At 35.0% G+C, this 18228-nt stretch overlaps 3 protein-coding genes across 3 annotated transcripts; all 3 read right to left on the bottom strand.

The window, feature by feature from the left end:
- Positions 1 to 169: 169 nt before the first annotated feature.
- LOC109194035 (acyl-CoA-binding domain-containing protein 1) lies at positions 170 to 3581 on the bottom strand. Its single transcript, XM_019344885.1, has 6 exons — positions 2909 to 3581; positions 2253 to 2361; positions 1981 to 2078; positions 1684 to 1775; positions 1239 to 1336; positions 170 to 635 (listed from the first exon to the last, which is right to left on the bottom strand). Exons 1-6 carry the CDS (start codon positions 3391 to 3393, stop codon positions 462 to 464), a joined length of 1056 nt encoding a protein of 351 aa, XP_019200430.1. The 5' UTR covers positions 3394 to 3581; the 3' UTR covers positions 170 to 461.
- A 566-nt stretch (positions 3582 to 4147) lies between these two features.
- Positions 4148 to 6780, bottom strand: LOC109194036 (thylakoid lumenal 17.4 kDa protein, chloroplastic). Its single transcript, XM_019344887.1, has 4 exons — positions 6612 to 6780; positions 6382 to 6506; positions 4722 to 4968; positions 4148 to 4626 (listed from the first exon to the last, which is right to left on the bottom strand). The coding sequence occupies exons 1-4, from the start codon at positions 6733 to 6735 to the stop codon at positions 4403 to 4405; spliced, it is 720 nt and encodes a 239-aa protein (XP_019200432.1). The 5' UTR covers positions 6736 to 6780; the 3' UTR covers positions 4148 to 4402.
- A 2148-nt stretch (positions 6781 to 8928) lies between these two features.
- Positions 8929 to 14252, bottom strand: LOC109194033 (2-deoxy-glucose resistant protein 2). The gene is made up of 8 exons (XM_019344883.1): positions 13824 to 14252; positions 12038 to 13264; positions 11858 to 11948; positions 11568 to 11725; positions 11422 to 11473; positions 10831 to 10910; positions 10643 to 10736; positions 8929 to 10415 (listed from the first exon to the last, which is right to left on the bottom strand). The coding sequence occupies exons 2-8, from the start codon at positions 13166 to 13168 to the stop codon at positions 9895 to 9897; spliced, it is 2127 nt and encodes a 708-aa protein (XP_019200428.1). The 5' UTR covers positions 13169 to 13264; positions 13824 to 14252; the 3' UTR covers positions 8929 to 9894.
- Positions 14253 to 18228: the final 3976 nt, after the last annotated feature.

The raw sequence follows: 18228 nt of genomic DNA, 5'->3' as shown, positions 1-18228 counted from the left end.
TACTAATCCAATTCCACAATCCAGCGAGAGAACTAATCACTCTATCCGTGTATCCAACGGTGAAAACTCTAGGTATACCAAAAAAAAAAAAAGAAATCCAATTCCACAATCCAAAATGGCATGGTATCAAAATGTCAACAGGAGAGATTTTTATTGTTATTTTTTTCTCTTCAAATTAGAATTCATTTTGCTGTAGAGTAAGTGAGAAAGAATAGAAGCAAGAATTCAGTCTATAAAAAGTCTTTCATTCCCCCTTACTACAAAACAATCAGTCTATATCCGTTTTCTGAATAAAATATAAAATTGGGGACCAGAACCGGATGTTAGACTAAGCAAAACAACTAAAAAATATACCAGAGGGATTTATATGTCAAGTCCATTAAAAGGCAATCAATCCACTGCCGAGATGTATATAAAGCATGTACACATCTATAAGAATTATCAGTAGTGGAGGAAAAACATCACTCGGTGGCTGTGTGCTGTAGCCATGGCCACTTCAAATCACACAGATCGCGAGGGCAATTTCCGTCATCATCCTTGTTATCTATGTCAGCATTGTGCTTCACAAGCAACTCTGCAATATCTTCCCTCTCGCAAACCGCCGCGTAATGTAATGGGGCCTGCCCTTCATTATCCTTCATAGAGAAATATAAGAATAAAACACTTTAATCAAAACTGGAACAAATAGGTGAACATAGTGAATAACTCAGCTGAGCTGTGCAAAAGGCATTAATCTCATCCCCGCACATGACACTTTTAACTAAATGTTCTTCGCCATCTAATGCTCAATTGAGAAAAACCACAGAACTTTCAAAACTGTAAAAAAAGGATTTCAGAGAAGAAACATCTAATTTAAGGTTTGACTTCATTGAAAAAGATGCAAAGAAGAAATTTTAGGACTTGGTCACAGTTTTGAGGAACTGAACCTTAATAAGCTCAGTGACACTTACAGGCTACAGCACATTGGAATTAAGATATCAGATCTTAATTCTTAAAGAGTATGGTGCACTGACAGCAACTAAGCACTATAAACTGTGCACTTCTTTGCAATTGGATTAATCATATGTGACCATATGCAACGAATTCAAGTATACCTTTTTGAAATAATTGCAAAATCAACCAATAAGAGCAGACTATTACTAATAAAACTTTTTGTCTCTATCTTCTTTAGCGTTTTCTAGGAAGAAATAATCCAATTTGATAAAGGGGAGCATAAAGGAATGGATGTCTAATATTACCTTTGCATTTACATTGGCACTCCTGCTTAGAAGCACTTTAGTGATATTTAGATGGCCACGGTCTACAGCCCAATGCAATGGAGTACGACCCTCGCTGTCTGAAATGGTTTTAAGAAAACATTATCCATTAGAGATAACCTTGCTAGTCTGTATTTGGAAATTCCCTGAAAAGGGAAAAAGGGAGGTACATGATTGAGCCAAAGAAACTAAGAGCTCATTGTACCATTAGTCTAAGAGCTCAGTTTCAACCACCCAACCCCTTCTGTTTTTGAGAGAAAGTAATCCTTAAAACAGAGATAAGTATTCTGCATAATTTTGCAGCAACAAATCACTACTACCATTGCTGATATCAATAGGAATCAAGGGTGTAATACGACACAATATATATTTCTAGAAAGCCGATGGAAATAGATATGAGAATATATGAACCATTTGAACAACTAACCCTTCAGATCCACAGGAACACCACTCTCGATACATTTGAGCAAGTTTTTATCGTCTCCTTCTCTTGCAAAGGCATGTATAGCATCCATTTTCCTGCAAAGACATCAGAAAAGCTTTAAAAAGGAAGTAACCTAACATTCTTAATTAATGGTGCAAAAACACATAATCATCTATCAATTTTTTCTAACCACCAAAAGCACAAAGCCCTGTTTGAAGTTAATTTTTTTTTTTTTTTTTTTTTGAGTCTTGTGTATTAAAAAATATAGACAAGCTGAAAGATTTTGTTCTAGAAGCTTACAAATCAGTTTCAGATTCCTCTTCATAAATGAAGGAGCTAAAAACAGGTCCCATTGTAGCCTTAGAATCTGCACTGCCACTTTCTTCCCTGTTCTTCTTCTGTCAGCATTTTTGAGAATACAAGGAAAAAGAAGAAGAAGAAGAAGAAGAAGAAGAAGAAGAAGAGAGAGAGAGGACAAATGTGAGATATACAGTACAGTGAAAAAGTTAAGTAATACTAAGCTAGAAAAAAAATTAAAAAAAAAAAAATTAAAAGACAGGTGTTGGCCTTACAGATGATGCTGCACCAGAAGCCCAAGTAGGATACAACTCAGTAACAATGTCAATGTACTTTTCCATGGCTTCTTCAGGAGGCATAGCTCCCAACTTTTGCCATGCTTGCCTAACATATTATGATACAAATATTTCAGCTTGCAAACCAGGAGAGATCAATACAAATATTTTAGTAAGTAGTCACTAAGGCAAACCAAAGAGAAAAAGTAATGCATCAAACAGTAATTATAGACACTGAAGTGATCTGAAATTCTGGAGTACCACATCTACCAATAACACTATTACAATATTCTATTGGAAGAAAAAATCATGTCAATTACAGAGGGGAAAAATTTCTCCTAGGTTTCAATATTCAAATTCTGTAGAATAACTATGAGTTTTATGTATCCCGCAGCCTGGACAGAGATGAGCTTTACTACTTCTAGAAACTCTTTTTATCTTAATAGTCACACTATTATCTTCCTCTGTACTGAAGAATCTCAAAAGGTTGAGATATTTATTGTTTTTGAATATTACAAATATCTAAAGTCTAGAATTTTCACATTCACTTCGTTAAAGTGCACAAAAAATTACTCCGTACCTTTTAGTTGTTAGAACACTTTGTAACTCGAAATAATCAAAATCTATAAATGGTAGAGTAAAATCAAGTGCATTACCATTTGGCACGAGCAGTCATTTTCAGAGCCGAAGGCTGGGGAGCACTGCAAGGTCCCTCGGTAGCAATCTTGTAGAATCCATATAGCTGCAACTGCAACTCATTCGACACTTTCAGCGCCGACCGATCCGCCGCCGTGGCAGCCACGAATGCAGTTGCAGCACTGAACGCCTCGTCCAGCTCAGTACTCTCAACTCCTTCCCAATCATCGTCCTCGCTATCATCGCCGTCAACCGTCGAGCTCTCATCCTCTTCTCCAATCAGCGGCTCCTTCTCTTCCAAAACCTCATCACCGAGGAGGTCCGCGTCATTACCAGTCTTCAACGGAGCATCAACCGCCTTCGAATCCTCATCTACGGAGTCGCTCCGAGAAATCCGAAGATTCTCGTCGCGGAAGGCGAAGATTACAGAGAAAAGCTTCGCGAGAAGGTAAGAGAAAATCAGGCCGAAGACCACCGATTGTACGAATTGTTGCCAGTCCGCCATGATTGGATCGAAAATACTAAACCAAAAACCCTAAAATAATCTTACGAAAGCCCTAAGAGAATCCGGAAAAAGTTAGAGAGAGAAAGAAGAAAGTATCAGCGGTGGGGGAGAGAGAGAGAGAGAGAAGGGAACAGTGGGCGACGGCGTCGCTGCTGTAAATATTCGCGGCAAGACTTTCTACTGGGAGCTTCACAACATCTCACACTCCCTAAATATCGACTAAAAATCTAATTGAAATTCACTAGAGTTATACTTCATCCATTTCATCACTTCTTCGAAGTTAAAAGTTGGAATTTATCTGAGAATTTAAAAAAGAGAAAATTATTTTCACATTTAGAAAGTTTAGGTTAATAAGAATGAATCTGTCAAGGTTATTCAATTACATATTTATTATTTTTAGTGTCGATTATCATATTAAAAATTTCTTATGTAACAAAGATATAGAAATTTTAAATTTGTTTTTGAAAAAATTTAAACGAATCAAACATATTAATTAATTTTCCTAGTAAAGTTATTCCTATCAAATACAAAGTATATTTATTGAAAACATTTTTTCAAGAATTTAATTGATCGGAAAGTATTAAACGTCCTATTAATGTGAAATAAAATTAACAAATATTATACATTTTACCTTTTAATTGTAGCACATACTTCAATTATATGACATATTTTAACCCAGAAATACTATGGATGGTTGTATTTAATAGTCGACACGGATCAATACCTTAGAATTTTCATATCTGAAATACACGAGTTTGGAGTTTTTCAAGAGCATTCTTATCTATTATTACTCATCATCTATCTCCTCAAGGGGAGCAAATGTATAGAATGAATTACATATAGAAGAACAAATTGAATCTGAAGCAAGGTTTTACAGTAAACACAAAGAACTGAAGCAATTCAATTCAATTCAAATTTTCCTTCACATTCATCATTTAGTTATACTCACTGTAGCAAAACTTCAGATGATATATATGTCTCTCCCTCCCATTGAGGTCATAACACGAGGCTATCGACATCCTAAGTTAGCCCTTCCTTCTTCGTCGATTGTTTTGTTTGTGCAGAGCTTCTGAAGATCAATGTAGCCGATGATGGTGTCCTCAAAGACTACGTTTTCAAGATGAGCATCGTTGAAAGTGGATCCAGATAGCACTGTGTTCTTAAACGAAGCTCCTTGCAGGTCGGCCTTCTCAAAGTTAACGCGATCAAGAACAGCATTGGAAAAGTCTGTGCCTGCAAAATGAAAGAGAGTTTTGCATTCCAAATCTCGTCTTCGTGGATCAATTGTTCTAATTTCTGAACTACAACAGCAACATATATATACTTACCCTTAAAGCTAGCTCCAACTGCATAAGCTTTTGACATTATAACTTCAGACATGTCTGCACCATCAAACTTGGCGTCTGACATAAGTGCTGCTGAGAGAGACTTCCCCTTGAGGTTGGTTTTCTCGTTCGTGTAATCACAAAAGCGCAGATCGAGTGGTTTGTCATAAACACCGTTAGCTTGACCTATCGTGTTGCCAATAAAAGCACGCTCACACCTGTTTGGCTCTGTCGATAAAGGAGGCAACCTCTGCAAATCCGAGGAAATTAGGTGAAAGGCCATACACTTGGATAAGCCAAAATGGCAAAAGGATACACATGATTGATGATCCCCCCTGTAACCATGGGGTGTTTTGCAAATGTTCCAACTCCCCAAATACAATATGCATTTGCTCAACCGCCAAGAACTAGCAGCTTTTACAGTTCATTTCTAGCACTGTGTAAACTTTTTTTTTTTTTTTTGAATGACAAGGGAAACTCACAGCCACTACTCGAGGATGTGCACAGGGTAAACCCTGCCTTGTGACCCTAGCCGGCAAAGGACCACAAGGAGGTAGATCAGCCTTGTTTGCCTATAACTGACCGGCTCAAACCAAGAAGAATAACAGACCGCTCCCGCTAGGAGTCGAACTTATAACCTTCTAGTTATCAAGTCAACAGTCTGACTAACTTGGCTGGGGTTGTCCTAGCACTGTGTAAACTTCAAAGGAGAATTGCATGTCTGCAAAGGATAGAAGCTGAAACCAGCTTTTTCCATTTTTAATGATGGTCAACATATGCAATAAGCCAATAACTTTTAGGGGAGAAATTATGAAAAACTCAAGTGCAAGAGGTTTCAAGCAAAGGGTCTCAAAGATAAAAATATTCTTGCTAACTACAAGCCTTCCAACACAAAGTCCTTGTTTGGTAAAATAGTTAACTTATCAGTTAATTTTGACTTATTTGACCACTATTTGCTGTTTGACTTGGTTAAACAATTAATATGAGTGTTTGATTAATTAATTTTCTGTAACAACTTATTACTCCAAAATGCTAAAATTCAAAAAGTTGCTCAAAGTTGTTTTTGAGAAAATCATTTGCATGTAATCCGCTATAAGCTAACAACTAATTTACTAAACACTTTTATACAATCAGCTAATCTCAAGGCCGGATTTTAGACTGTGCAAGCAGCCCAACAACACAGGGTCCCAAATTTTAGAGGGCCCAATATTTAATTTTTACTTAGCTAGTTAAGATATTAAAAGACAAAAAATTACAATTAATCTAAAAAGATTGTATGGAGGAATGGTAGAAACATGTGACTATTATGTTTCCTTTGGAAGGTTTGAGGTTTGGTTCTAGCTTGTGACATTTTTCATTTTTCAAAAAAATCCTTTTATTTTTTGGGCCTCATTTATTTTAAGAACGGGCCACACAAGACTAAAAACCGGCCCTGACTAATGTTATCAACTAGTCAAACCTATTAACCCAATCAACTAACACTATTTCCAAACACCCCAAAATCAATATAATTCTAGCATATACTTGGCTGGTTTGTAGAAATTTTCACAGCTTTCAACTTAAATTGCAGGGGATAAACAGGCATACAGTCAAATGAAACATATATTCAACAGCATAAATTTGCTAGAACTGAATCTTAAAAGAACACAAAACCATTTCTCACTTGACTGGCAGCAATAACAGGTGAAACAGCACTGATTGCCCAAGCAGCAAGAATCCCACAAGCTACATTTCTTATTTCCTTGAATTCAGATGTGCTTTCCTTGGCATTCGAGCTGTCACTGAAAGCTGCTCATATGAACACCAAACCTCAATCACATCTTATGAAAAAAAAAAAAAAAAAAAAAAAAACAGAATCTTGGAAAAGAACCAAAGATTAAGGAAACCCTTGACCTGAACATCTGATCTGCGGCGGCGGCCGGTGTAGCAGAGGAGTATAGTGAGAAAATTTCTTTGGGTAGTTGCGAAGATACTGAGACTGTGGTTTCTGCGTCGGGGAAGGAGAGAGAAACGCCATTTTCTTGGCTCTGTGCGTCGCTCATTGCCTTTGCTTCTTATCCATCCCAAAGTCTAACGTGGCCTTTACTTCCACGTGGAAAATAATGAAAACAAAAACGAGAAATTAATTGTTGCTGATTATGCAATGCGACAATGTAATTTTCAAGAAATCTAATTTTTAGCAGAAAATGTTACATGTATTCTCATTTTATATTTTCAACTTGTAATTTTACATACAAATTCTTAATGTAAACATTTATATTGAGATCTGAAAAAATAACTTATCATAATTTAGGGAGTAAGAATGTAAGATTAGAGAGTACATGTAGTACTCATTTTTAACCAAACACCTTGTGCTCAGATGACACCTCTGGGCTCTCCTTGAGGGAAGGTCACAAGATAGAACTCCAGTGATGGGATCTTGAGTCTTTGGACTGCAATAGATATAGAAAGTATAGAATAGATACTATGAGTCAATAGTATTAAAAAAAATCTAATTTTAAATTATTCTACAAATTATAAATATGGTCATTGTGGTAGTAAATCCAACTCCAATTTTATTTACGTTATTAAAGAATTTTTAGAAGAATATTGACACCTGCTCTAAAAGGCTTAATTATAAATGTTTGTCATTAATAAGGAATCACATTTTTATTTTTTAAATTAACAACAAAGGAATATATTGTATAATTAACAATAATTCAGGGATCATAGTAAAGAAAAGGCTTTGGTAGTTAAACAGTTAAATACCTGTTGTCAGTTGTAATATTAATGGGTAATTTCCCCGCGTCAGCCAACCCGCCATTTTTGCCATTGACCATTTCTCCATAGAATTCCTCACTTTCTCTCTCTAAATCGCTGAAAGACGGAGAGAAAGGCTTCTTCTTCTTCTATCCATCGAAAGTCTCATCTCTGCGCTATGGAGAATACAAGCGTCGTACCGTACGATAAGCTGGACGGCCTGGCCCGGTGGTTCGGCTCGAGCGTGGCGGCCGCCTTCTTCTCGTCGCTAGAGCGTTTCTCGTGCGTCAACCTCACCACCTACGACACCGAAGACGACGAGGAGGAGGAGGAAGACGAAGAGTCTAGGGACGGCTCTTCTCACGCTGGCCCTAACGCCGTCGCCGTTGTCCCCGCCGATAACAACTGACGAGTTTTCGATCGACGAAACCGCCGGTAAATCAGTGAACGATTAATGCTCCGTTTCTCTTTCCGTCAATCATCATCGATGTTGCTTTGTCGGTGGAGAGGACTGTTCTAGGTATTGAATCGCAACCATTTTCAATTGGAATTGTTGACGTTGTGAATTTTTAAAATTTTGTTTTTCTTTTTGTTTTGTTTTTTTTTTTTTTTTTGATCGCCATTGCAGTATCTTGCTTGATCGAGATTTCCCCCTGCAATGTTTAGGATGTATAGTTGAATTCGTGAATTCATTCAGCTTGATCTTGTGATCTTTGTTTGGATAATAATAATAATAATAATAGCTTAAAGCTTTGTGGCATTTGAATACATTTTCTGCAAATTCGCATTCCACTATACCCACAATATCGTGCCACACAATAAAATCTATGTAAATTATCAAAAAAAAATTGCCTAAATATGAATGTATTCGATGACATAAGTTCTCACTAATTTCGACCAAAAAAATAAGTTCTCACTAACTTATTCGACCTAACTTATAATCGGAAGCTCGACTTGCCATAATCAACAGATTTGATCAAACAGAAGATCGACTTGATAGATCAAGTGCAATCAAACTCATAATAGGAAGTACGACTTGTCATAACAGACAGATTCAATATAACTCATTATAAAAAGCTCGACTTGATAGATCAAGTTTAATCAAACTCATTATAAGAAGTTTAACTCGACAAATCAAACTCATATAAAAAGTTTGACTTGATAAATCAAACTTGGTATAGGAAGCGCGAGTTAACATACACAGAGAGATACAACAAACCCCTAGAAATACCATTTTTGTGTCAAGTTAAACTTGCAGGGAATAGGGAAAAGATGCAGACCAGCAGAAGCATATACTGAAGCACAGACCCAAACAACAAAATGTCCTTAAAACAAGGACTGCAACTACCACTCTACACAAACAAACAACTGAAGAAAACATCCTCGGCAGAACACAATTGAGCAGAGGTTAATAAATTGTGGTGAATATTTTGGTCCATACATTTGGATTTTGGAGTATTCAGACACACACTTCCAATTGAACAAAATGTGCATTGAGAAATGAGAATTTCATGCCAAAATTTCTGGGAACCTTTAGCCAGGTTCAAGGTTTAGGGAATTTTATGAATGAGAGACTGCACAGGCTATATGCATATACAAGAAGACTACTACTTGTTCTGTACAAAACTGTAAAACCTAGATCTTCCCTACAAGGGCATCCACCAACAATTACCACCGTGACACCATTTGGTGCTAAATAAATAAATTGTTTTAAGTGAACTCTATGGTCGAGCGGCTTCCACCATGAACAACTTGGATTGTCAGCTGCTAATTCAACGGGGGGAAATGAACGTACTTGCCTGAAAGCAGAGTATCGGCAACCCAGCATGAAGAATCTGGATTATCAGGCACAGTAGCATTGCATTGCAGCACGTTGAATCCAGCAGTAAATGGCCCACCTTTACCATCTCAACAGGCTTATGGCTCTTCCCATCATGAATAGACCAAAATGGCAGACAACCACCTCAATCATTTAGATCAGCCAACCCGCCCAAAAAGAAGAGTTGCCCACTTGGGGGAAATATCAGCCACCAGCTTTACCTCAGTCTCGATGCAGACCCCAGAGACCAAACGAAAGAGGTTCTACAAGGTCCCACGGGAAACTCAAACAGATATGCGTTTCATAGATCCCCATCCCTCTCTCATGCATATCTCCATTTATTTTGGGGACAGAAGATATAGATCAAATAATCCCAAATTGAGCCGAGTGTGAAGCATATGCCTTAGCTACTTGCCAAAGATAGGACAGGTCAAAGAACTCCCACCAAAACTTTTTGACATACAACATCTGAAGGGACCCACTCACAGACCTACTCTCAAATGGTGCATCCTGTACATGACAACGTGAAGCTGTTGAGTCCACCCAACCCCAGATCACATGCAGGCTCAGGCAGCATCGATCGGCAATAGTTTCATCTCCTGAGACGCAAACAGTACTTTACAATGGGACAGGCAATCCATAATTGTGGAATGACCTAATTCGCCCATCCTCGCCTGCAGTAACAATTACTAAACTCCAAGCATGACTAGAGGATGTACTCTTGCAAGAGTTTTTAAGAAATTTGTATTGAGATTTACACATTGCAGATGGCACAGTCTGAGAACTTGATGTGGGAAGTTTTTCTTCAGGCCAAGTTGCAGAGCCCTTAGGAATAGCCTCTAAGAACAATTCTTGGTCCAAAGGTATAGAGAAGGGCAATGCATTATTTTGGTTTTCATCCACTCGATGTGATAACTGTCCATTCTCTGGTTCACCAACTTTCAAGCCAGACCATGGTATCGCAATGGATGCATTGCCAGAGAAGAACTCAAATGACTTCACTTTTGGTTTAGACAAAGAAGATTCTTCTGGACTGATGCAGTTCCACATATAAACATTGAAATCGTCGGATGCAGAGATAATATGCTTTCCATCTGAAGTGAAAGAAGCAACAATCTGGTTTCCTGCATTCCTGGGTCCTACAGAGAAGAAGAATGAATGTCAAATGGAAGGGACAAGGACCAATTATATGCCATTAGAAACCATATGAGATATTGGTGATAGAAACAATATGGAGAACTTGCGAAGAATGCCAATTGGAGCATTTCTAATTCCATTACGATGAATAAATAAGTAATGCACCAGCTAAGGTCCCAAGAACGTAGATACCTAAACAGCTTATTCAAAAAGATGGAAATGAGGGTACCTTTATACTTGGTCACAACATTGTTCCCACTAATAATTCTGACTTGAGAGTCTGCACAAGTAACCATTACTTTGCTCGGGTCACTTGGAACAAACTGCATTTAAATGATATTTTATCCAGAGTGTGAAAAATATGGATGATGAGACTAATAAATCAAGGCAAGGTGTGTGTAGACAATGTATAATAACCTGAAAGCCAGTAATCCTTTTGCTTGGTGACTTCTTTTTACTGATCAGGCAAATATTTGATTCCAGTTGGATGTGATTCTCTGTAAGGGGGGAAACATAAACATATTGTCTTAGAAATCAATGAATCATAACTATTGGGAAAATATACCATTTTAAACAGGGAAGATACCATATTATAACCAGAGAATAAATTATTATATGTCCGTTAACAGATTCAAGCACTAGCATAACTCATTATACCAACTCAATCATTCATTACTTTCAAGTATTACATATTCATGTCTAACAAAAACTAAACTACATACAACCAGTAAATTCCAAAGACACAGCAACGCAAAAATAAAAATAAAAATAAAAATCATCCAATGAATGAATTATCTAGCAGGATCAATTGAGTACTGAACACAATTTGGATAGAAAAAGTTCAGTTTCATAATACATATACTTTAACAACGTATACTGATTCAATGGTACACATCAGTGAAATGGGGGAATTCAAAACCATGATTCATGGATAAGAGGGGTGGAATGTCAACCAAACAGACCACTTCGTTACATAATGACATCAAATAACGCAAAGGGAAACATTACCTGTGACACTGAAAAAGCGACAAGTGCCTGTTGTAGAGCCTATTATCCCACCCTAAAAACAAATGTGATATTAATTCAGTCTTTATACTATCAAAAACTATATCCCAGTGGTAAGGATTAAAGGAAGAGTTGCAATATCAGCAGACCTGTCCATCAGGACGATAAGAAACAGCATTGACTATGTCTCTTATTTCAGTCCAATCAACTACTTGACCACCATCAATTGCCCAAATTCGAACTTTCCCATCAATTGAACCACTAATAAAGTAGTTGTCATTTACAGGGTTAAATTGAACACAGGTCACTGCATCACATCAAAACAAAAAAAGAATGCACAAATAAGCTTTGATGAAATGAAAAATAACTTTCACAAGGCTAAGTTATTGAACATAATAAACAAGTACAAAAAAAAAAAAAAAAAAGACTTGGTCAGTACCATAATTGCTATGGGAAAAGACTTGGAGGCACTGATCAAATCCAACTTGCCAAAGCCGGACAGTTTCGTCCATTGAAGATGAAAGAAGAAACTGCAGTGAAGGACAAGCATGAGAAATTAGTCTAAAAAATAACTTAAAAAATCATACAACTTAAGAGAAACAGAACAAGGTGACCATACATTGTTCTTTGACCATGAAAGATCCAAAATCTCAGCATTGTGCCCTAGGAACACATGCAGCGGTTTTTCCAAAATTCGGAAGATTCTGGGAGGGAAAACAACACAGGCAGATTCTGATGTTTTTCTTATGCCCATTGATTTATTAATTCTATCCTTCTCTTTCACCACAGGTTCCAGTTGAGATAAATGATTCACTTTGAAGTAAATGCACGAAGGATCCAAATCTGGAATATCAATTTCATTGGATCTTTCATCTGCAACCACTTGCCAGACACGCACAACATTATCTTCACCAGCACTGGCTAGGTATTGCCCATCAAGGCTGAACTTCATTGCCAAGATTGAACCCTCATGGGCCAGAATTTCTTGCTCCATAAAAAGGGCAGACAGTTCCTTCAGCCTCTTCTTACAGTGGCGAACCTTGACCCTCTGAGCCCTAGCCCTGGGAACAGGGATAGAGCCATAGGATTCTATATAATGTGTTCTCCATTCACTGTCCATGATACAGTTGAAAGTACGCAATCTATTCAACCAACCGCTCTTCACTCTATTAGGTACCCTTCGATTCCTCCCATTTACATGTATCATCTCTCTATGTCCAAGTACACCTGTAGAATTCTCACACTCTTCAGACACCACCAGCTGTTCTAATGCCATACCTTGGTGGTTACTTTCCATTCTGTGCTCTGCCATAGTGCTAGTATCGCATATTTGATGATCCAGATTTGCACTTGTACATAGGAAGGCCTCATTTGAACCTGGCTCTTCTAATGAACCCATAGCATCAACAGATGAACTTGGAACAGAAGATTGGCTACAAGAAAATTCACCTTGAAAAATTGGGTTTCTCAGCACAGCCCCAGTGCTCTCATTAATTCTATCATTCTCTCTGCAGAGGGCACTAGAGCCGCAATCTAAATCAGATCCGATCCATTCAAGGAATTTCGTGCGGCGCTCTCTAATACTTTTGGGACTTCTAACCCACACATCATATTGGTAGCTTCTGGAGACACAATGATCAACCCATACATTAGACTCCAGGCAATTAGGACTTGCAGCAGATGGCTGGACAATACTCTCCGGGGCATCAAAAAACTGACAATCCTCTTCATCCTGGCGGAAGCTACCCATTATACCTTGAGTTCACCCCATGAAATCCAACCCTCAAGACATAACTTTTAAAGCCCTAGACAATGTGCTCAATTCCTTCCTTTATAATAATGGAACCTAACAGACATGGGAAACAAATAAATTATTCAAACAGAAAGACAAACGCAACCACCAAGATAAGTAAAACCGGAAAATAAATAAACATTCCACTCGTCAAGCAACAACACAAAAACAATTTAACTGCTTCCTATAATGTGTACAACCACAAAAAAAGTACAGATCCAGCATGGATCCCAATCCACAGCCACTGAACCTGGTCTCCCAACAAAACAGTTTCACATAGTAAAACTTCACCCCCTCCAAAAAAGTAAATAAAAAAACACAAACTTTTCAACCTAAATATTATATTTTATGCATAGAAATATGAACCCTAGCTTTCCCTCAGCCAAACTTTCAAATAAAATAGAATAAACCGGTAGACATCGAATACGGAGTTCAAATCAAAACCCCCACATCCAAAATGACAACAGAAATGATCCCAGAGATCACATTAATCGCATTTGATTGAACTGAAAACAGCAAACGCTATCGACATTCGCAGGAAAAAAAAAAAAAAAAAAAACAATAACAAATCAGAACAGCTACGAAATCTAACGGGGTAAAAAAATTTGCTTACATTGGTATATTTTGCTTCTTAACAGTATTGAATCAGGCGTAATAGAACAAGAGATTTTAGCAGCTCATGTTCCGGAAGAAGAGAACACAGTTACTCATGTGCCTCTTCCCTGCGCTCATTCAGCAAAGAAGAGAGTGCTGACCATTAAAAGATGGGGAGGAAAAACTTGTGTAATTAATGGCGGAAGACGGGGTGAAATTCGGAAAGTTGGAAAATTAAAATGGAAAAACTAATTTTGGAAGGAGAAAGTGAAATTTTCATAGATATTCGTGATTAACGGGCCCGAGAAACGAGATTTCGAGACGAGAGAGAGAGAGAGAGAGAGAGAGGTCTGAGACTCTCTGGTTAATGGTTATGCGTAGAGAGGCTGGGAGCCGAGTCGGTGGTGGTTAACGCTTAAAATGTCCGTACTCCTCCGCCTCTACTTCAATTTATTTCCGATTTGATTTTGAGTTCTCAATTATAATCACATTTTTAAGTAATGTTTTTAATTCTTTTCAAAAAATAAAAAATAAAAAATTTGCACAATATATTTTGTGAGCATATAACCATTAATGTGTATCCAACTATCAGTTTAGGCTTTTAGTTGAGATGGAGCACGCTTTAATTTATTTATAGCGTGAAATCGAAAACAACCAACCTCAAGGACCAGTTGAGATGGAGCACGCTTTAATTTATTTATAGCGTGAAATCGAAAACAACCAACCTCAAGGACCTCTTACACCTATACTCGACGAAACATTTGAAATGATATAAATTATGATTTTCGAATTTTAGTTTCTTCTCTCAAATACTGCCTACTGAACAATTAAACTCAACCCGTGCCGACTTGAGTTTGGATTAAGACAATTGAAATAAGGTGACCTTGGACATTTGTTATACAGTTAACCATGGTCCACACATCACGGTACAAATTATGATCATCGAATGAAATTATAGTATAATTAAAATAATATTTTAGTGTTATTATAAAGAAACTAGTGTATGTAAAAAATTGAAACTAAAAACATAACATATTACAAATGAAACTATAATATTATAATTAAAATGATACTTTAGTATTACTATAATTATACTATTGTCCAGATACCGTATAAGATTTGCACTCGGATTATATATTCGCGATGTAGTACAAGTTTAATTAACTAGTTAGATAATAGAAGCGTAGCCATAATGAAACTACTTAAAATGGTCGAAGACGATTTCACCTTCCAATAATAAGTATAAATATTGTCTTCATAATAAGATACGTGATATTATTCCATATAGTAATATACAATATTTCACAATCTCAAGCATTAATAATGTTATGTAGTATTATTGTTGCAATCAAGTTCTTATATTTGGAGCTTAGTTTGTTCCCAGGGTTGATTCAAGGGTTGTTTGGTAAATAGTTGTTAACTGATTGGATTAGTGGGTTTGACTAGTTGATAGCATTAACTGATTGTAAAAAAAATGTTTGATAAATTAAATGTTAACTAATAGTTGATTATATACAAAATGACATTCCCAAAAAATTTATCGTACTTTTTTTAAACAGTTTTTAAAATTTTAGCATTTTAAAACAATAAGTTGTTACAAAAAAAAAAAAAAAAAAAAATCTAATTAATCAAACACTCATATTGATTCTTTAACCAAGTCAAACAGTTAATAGTAATCAAATAAGTCAAAATTGACCGATAAGCTAACTATGTTATCAAACATGATTTTAACTTCAAACACTAAATTTTATCATAAACATTTACAGAATACATTAGTTTTCTTTTTTTATTTAGGATGTGTATTGGATAGTTATTCTCAAATGTAAAAAGATGAATTTTGCTGAAATTTTTATGTAATGACAATTACTTTTAAATTTTCTTGGAGAAAAGTCAAACAGGACTACACGAATTAAAGACTGGAAAAAATAAGTGAACTAAAATAAAAAATAAAAAATAAAAAATCAAAGTAGGTGGCTGAAAGTAATAATATTGCTATAATCAAGTAACTAAAAAGAGTCCAATTACTATGTAATAAGATGACATATCTATTATACTTCCAAATGACAAATTCTACATTTTAAGAATCATGAGTTTTTTTTAGTATGTAAAAAGAGAAAGAAAAAGAATACTTTTTAGTTTGTATTTATTGATTAGAGTACTATAGCACATATTTATTATTAAAAAAAAAAACTAAACAATTTTTTTAATAACAACGTTAATTAGACATAATAAATAAAAATAAGCAATTATAGTTTTATAAATAATAAATAACTATCTTTATATTCATAAAAATATCAATATTTTTTTTTTTTGAAATACTCATAATTCTTTACAAGATAGTATTTGTTATATATTTTAGCAACTACTTTTTTAGACCCAAAAAATTAATGCCCCACTACTATAGTGTTTTTTTTTTTTTTTTAAATAATAGTTGTCATAATGCACCTCAATTACAAATCTTAATTAAAATTGTATTTAATTAATTTTATATGTATATTATATACTCCATTTATCCATTTTATGTGTATAATTCAGTTAACGAGGCTTTACTGAAATTATCTTTAATCAAATTTGTCATAATATTAAATTTAACATTAAGATATGAAATTTATATATTTATAAACTACATTAAAAATATTATTAAACACAAATAAATCAAATTTAAAATAATTAAAAATAAAAAATAAAATAAGCAATTAATAAATAGTTGGTTTAACTAATACTCTGTACATAGTAAGCAATTAAGCATAATATGTAAAATAAGACAAATGTAATAATAAATTAAACTTTAAACAAACATTTTTTTTGTTTTGTTTTCTGTTTTTACATTTTTTGTTATTTCAAAACTTGCATATTTATTATAATATTAATGTTTTTTAGAACATTTTTATTATTTCAAATTTGTTTGCAGGGCCAAGTTCTCTAAAATCCACATTTTTCTTATTAAAAACTAGAAAAGACAATCCGTTGTTATTCTCTTTTGGATACTTTTGTCCAAACAAAGACAATTTGAATATACTAATCATTGAAAGCGATAAGAATGTTGATCTAAAAAGATCAAGTGTTGTACTCGATTAAATATGTTTATTTATATAAAATATTACAAGAGACTAATATGTGCACTAATTGAATGACATCATCTCAAGGGTATATATAAATTCAATATAATTTAATTTGTAAGTTTTTGAGTTTCCCTATGATATTGTGCAACAAGAATTGGTATATCTAGGTTCGTATAAGATTTATAAATATATATTAGTTCTAATATATATAGGCTTGTGTTCAAGTGAGAACTTACGAACTATTACATGAATGCACACAATCTACTCTGAAGTAAATTGTGTTCATTCATGTTAGTTCTTACATTTTTACTTAAAGAGTGATTTCTCATTATATATATATATATATCCACACACGTACGCGTCAAAGGAAGCCTATGAAAATGTCAAAGTCCACAAGTCAAAGTACACAAAATGCTCATTATATTCTCAAATCTCAAGAGTCAAAATTTCCAACTATAATCCAAATGTATACCACTAGAGTATTTGTGGGTTTGAAGTTTGAAACATGAAAGCAACCTTAATTGACTAAATTTGTTTTTGTTTGAGAAAAAACAACAGAACTTGTGTTCTTTGCCCAAAATATTTTATGAGATCAAACATAGATCAAATTTAAGATACTTCATATTAAGTTTCAAACATGTATTATCATTTGTAATCACATTTGACCAATTTGAGCAAATAATTAATTGTCATAGATCTTATACTTAAGTAATATAAATCTTAAATATAATCTTTTGATCATGCATAAAATACATGGTCGGAGCCACCTACCTTTCTATACTAGCTAATCAGGTCAAGGAACCTCTAGCCTATATTCTTCTACGTTCTGTATAACAACAGCGGCAAAAACACGTCATGCATTGTAAATTCAAAATATAATATAATAATATTTTAATTTCGATACACATTTTTAAAAAACGATCAAACTCAAAAAACGCTCAAAGATTAAAAACTTGCAGCCTTAGTGGGTGCAATAAAGCCGTAATGGTGACATTTATAAGAAATCGTTGTAGACAGGATGGAAGCTAAGAACATTCAAACACCGTATAGTAAACCTTGAGCATATATATATATATATGCATATTGGATAGAATGTGGTGCAAGAAAAGAAAAAGAAAATGGAGGAATCTCTGATTGTGATTATAGCAAAAAAATAATAAGTTGTTCCAATAATGTAACATCACACCCACATTGAATTGGATGCCAAAACTGAATTATGAGAGTCATGACAGCCTATATGCCAATCAGCCATAGTTAAAAACAGGCACCATTATTCATCACCCCATAGCTCCATCAACCAAACCCCAATGAATAAATATACATTATTTATATATTTGTTCACCATTTTCAAGCCAACATTTT

Source organism: Ipomoea nil, unplaced genomic scaffold (genome assembly GCF_001879475.1).
Source record: "Ipomoea nil cultivar Tokyo-kokei standard unplaced genomic scaffold, Asagao_1.1 scaffold1932, whole genome shotgun sequence".
Lineage (NCBI taxonomy): Eukaryota > Viridiplantae > Streptophyta > Magnoliopsida > Solanales > Convolvulaceae > Ipomoea > Ipomoea nil.
Note: the sequence above shows the minus strand (reverse complement) of the source record. Positions and strands in the feature narration are given on the sequence as shown.

What these genes read in the sequence shown, in the direction of transcription:
- LOC109194035 (XM_019344885.1), bottom strand. Translation starts at nt 3,393, where the DNA reads ATGGCGGACTGGCAACAATTCGTACAATCGGTGGTCTTCGGCCTGATT. An exon ending in CTTCTGGTGCAGCATCATCT is followed by an intron (nt 2,079 to 2,252) that starts GTAAGGCCAACA and finishes AAATGCTGACAG; the next exon opens with AAGAAGAACAGGGAAGAAAG. An exon ending in TGTTCCTGTGGATCTGAAGG is followed by an intron (nt 1,337 to 1,683) that starts GTTAGTTGTTCA and finishes AAACCATTTCAG; the next exon opens with ACAGCGAGGGTCGTACTCCA.
- LOC109194036 (XM_019344887.1), bottom strand. Translation starts at nt 6,735, where the DNA reads ATGGCGTTTCTCTCTCCTTCCCCGACGCAGAAACCACAGTCTCAGTAT. An exon ending in CTGTTATTGCTGCCAGTCAA is followed by an intron (nt 4,969 to 6,381) that starts GTGAGAAATGGT and finishes TCGGATTTGCAG; the next exon opens with AGGTTGCCTCCTTTATCGAC. An exon ending in AGTTGGAGCTAGCTTTAAGG is followed by an intron (nt 4,627 to 4,721) that starts GTAAGTATATAT and finishes TTCATTTTGCAG; the next exon opens with GCACAGACTTTTCCAATGCT.
- LOC109194033 (XM_019344883.1), bottom strand. Translation starts at nt 13,168, where the DNA reads ATGGGTAGCTTCCGCCAGGATGAAGAGGATTGTCAGTTTTTTGATGCC. An exon ending in TTTCATGGTCAAAGAACAAT is followed by an intron (nt 11,949 to 12,037) that starts GTATGGTCACCT and finishes CCTTCACTGCAG; the next exon opens with TTTCTTCTTTCATCTTCAAT. An exon ending in AAAGGATTACTGGCTTTCAG is followed by an intron (nt 10,737 to 10,830) that starts GTTATTATACAT and finishes ATTTAAATGCAG; the next exon opens with TTTGTTCCAAGTGACCCGAG.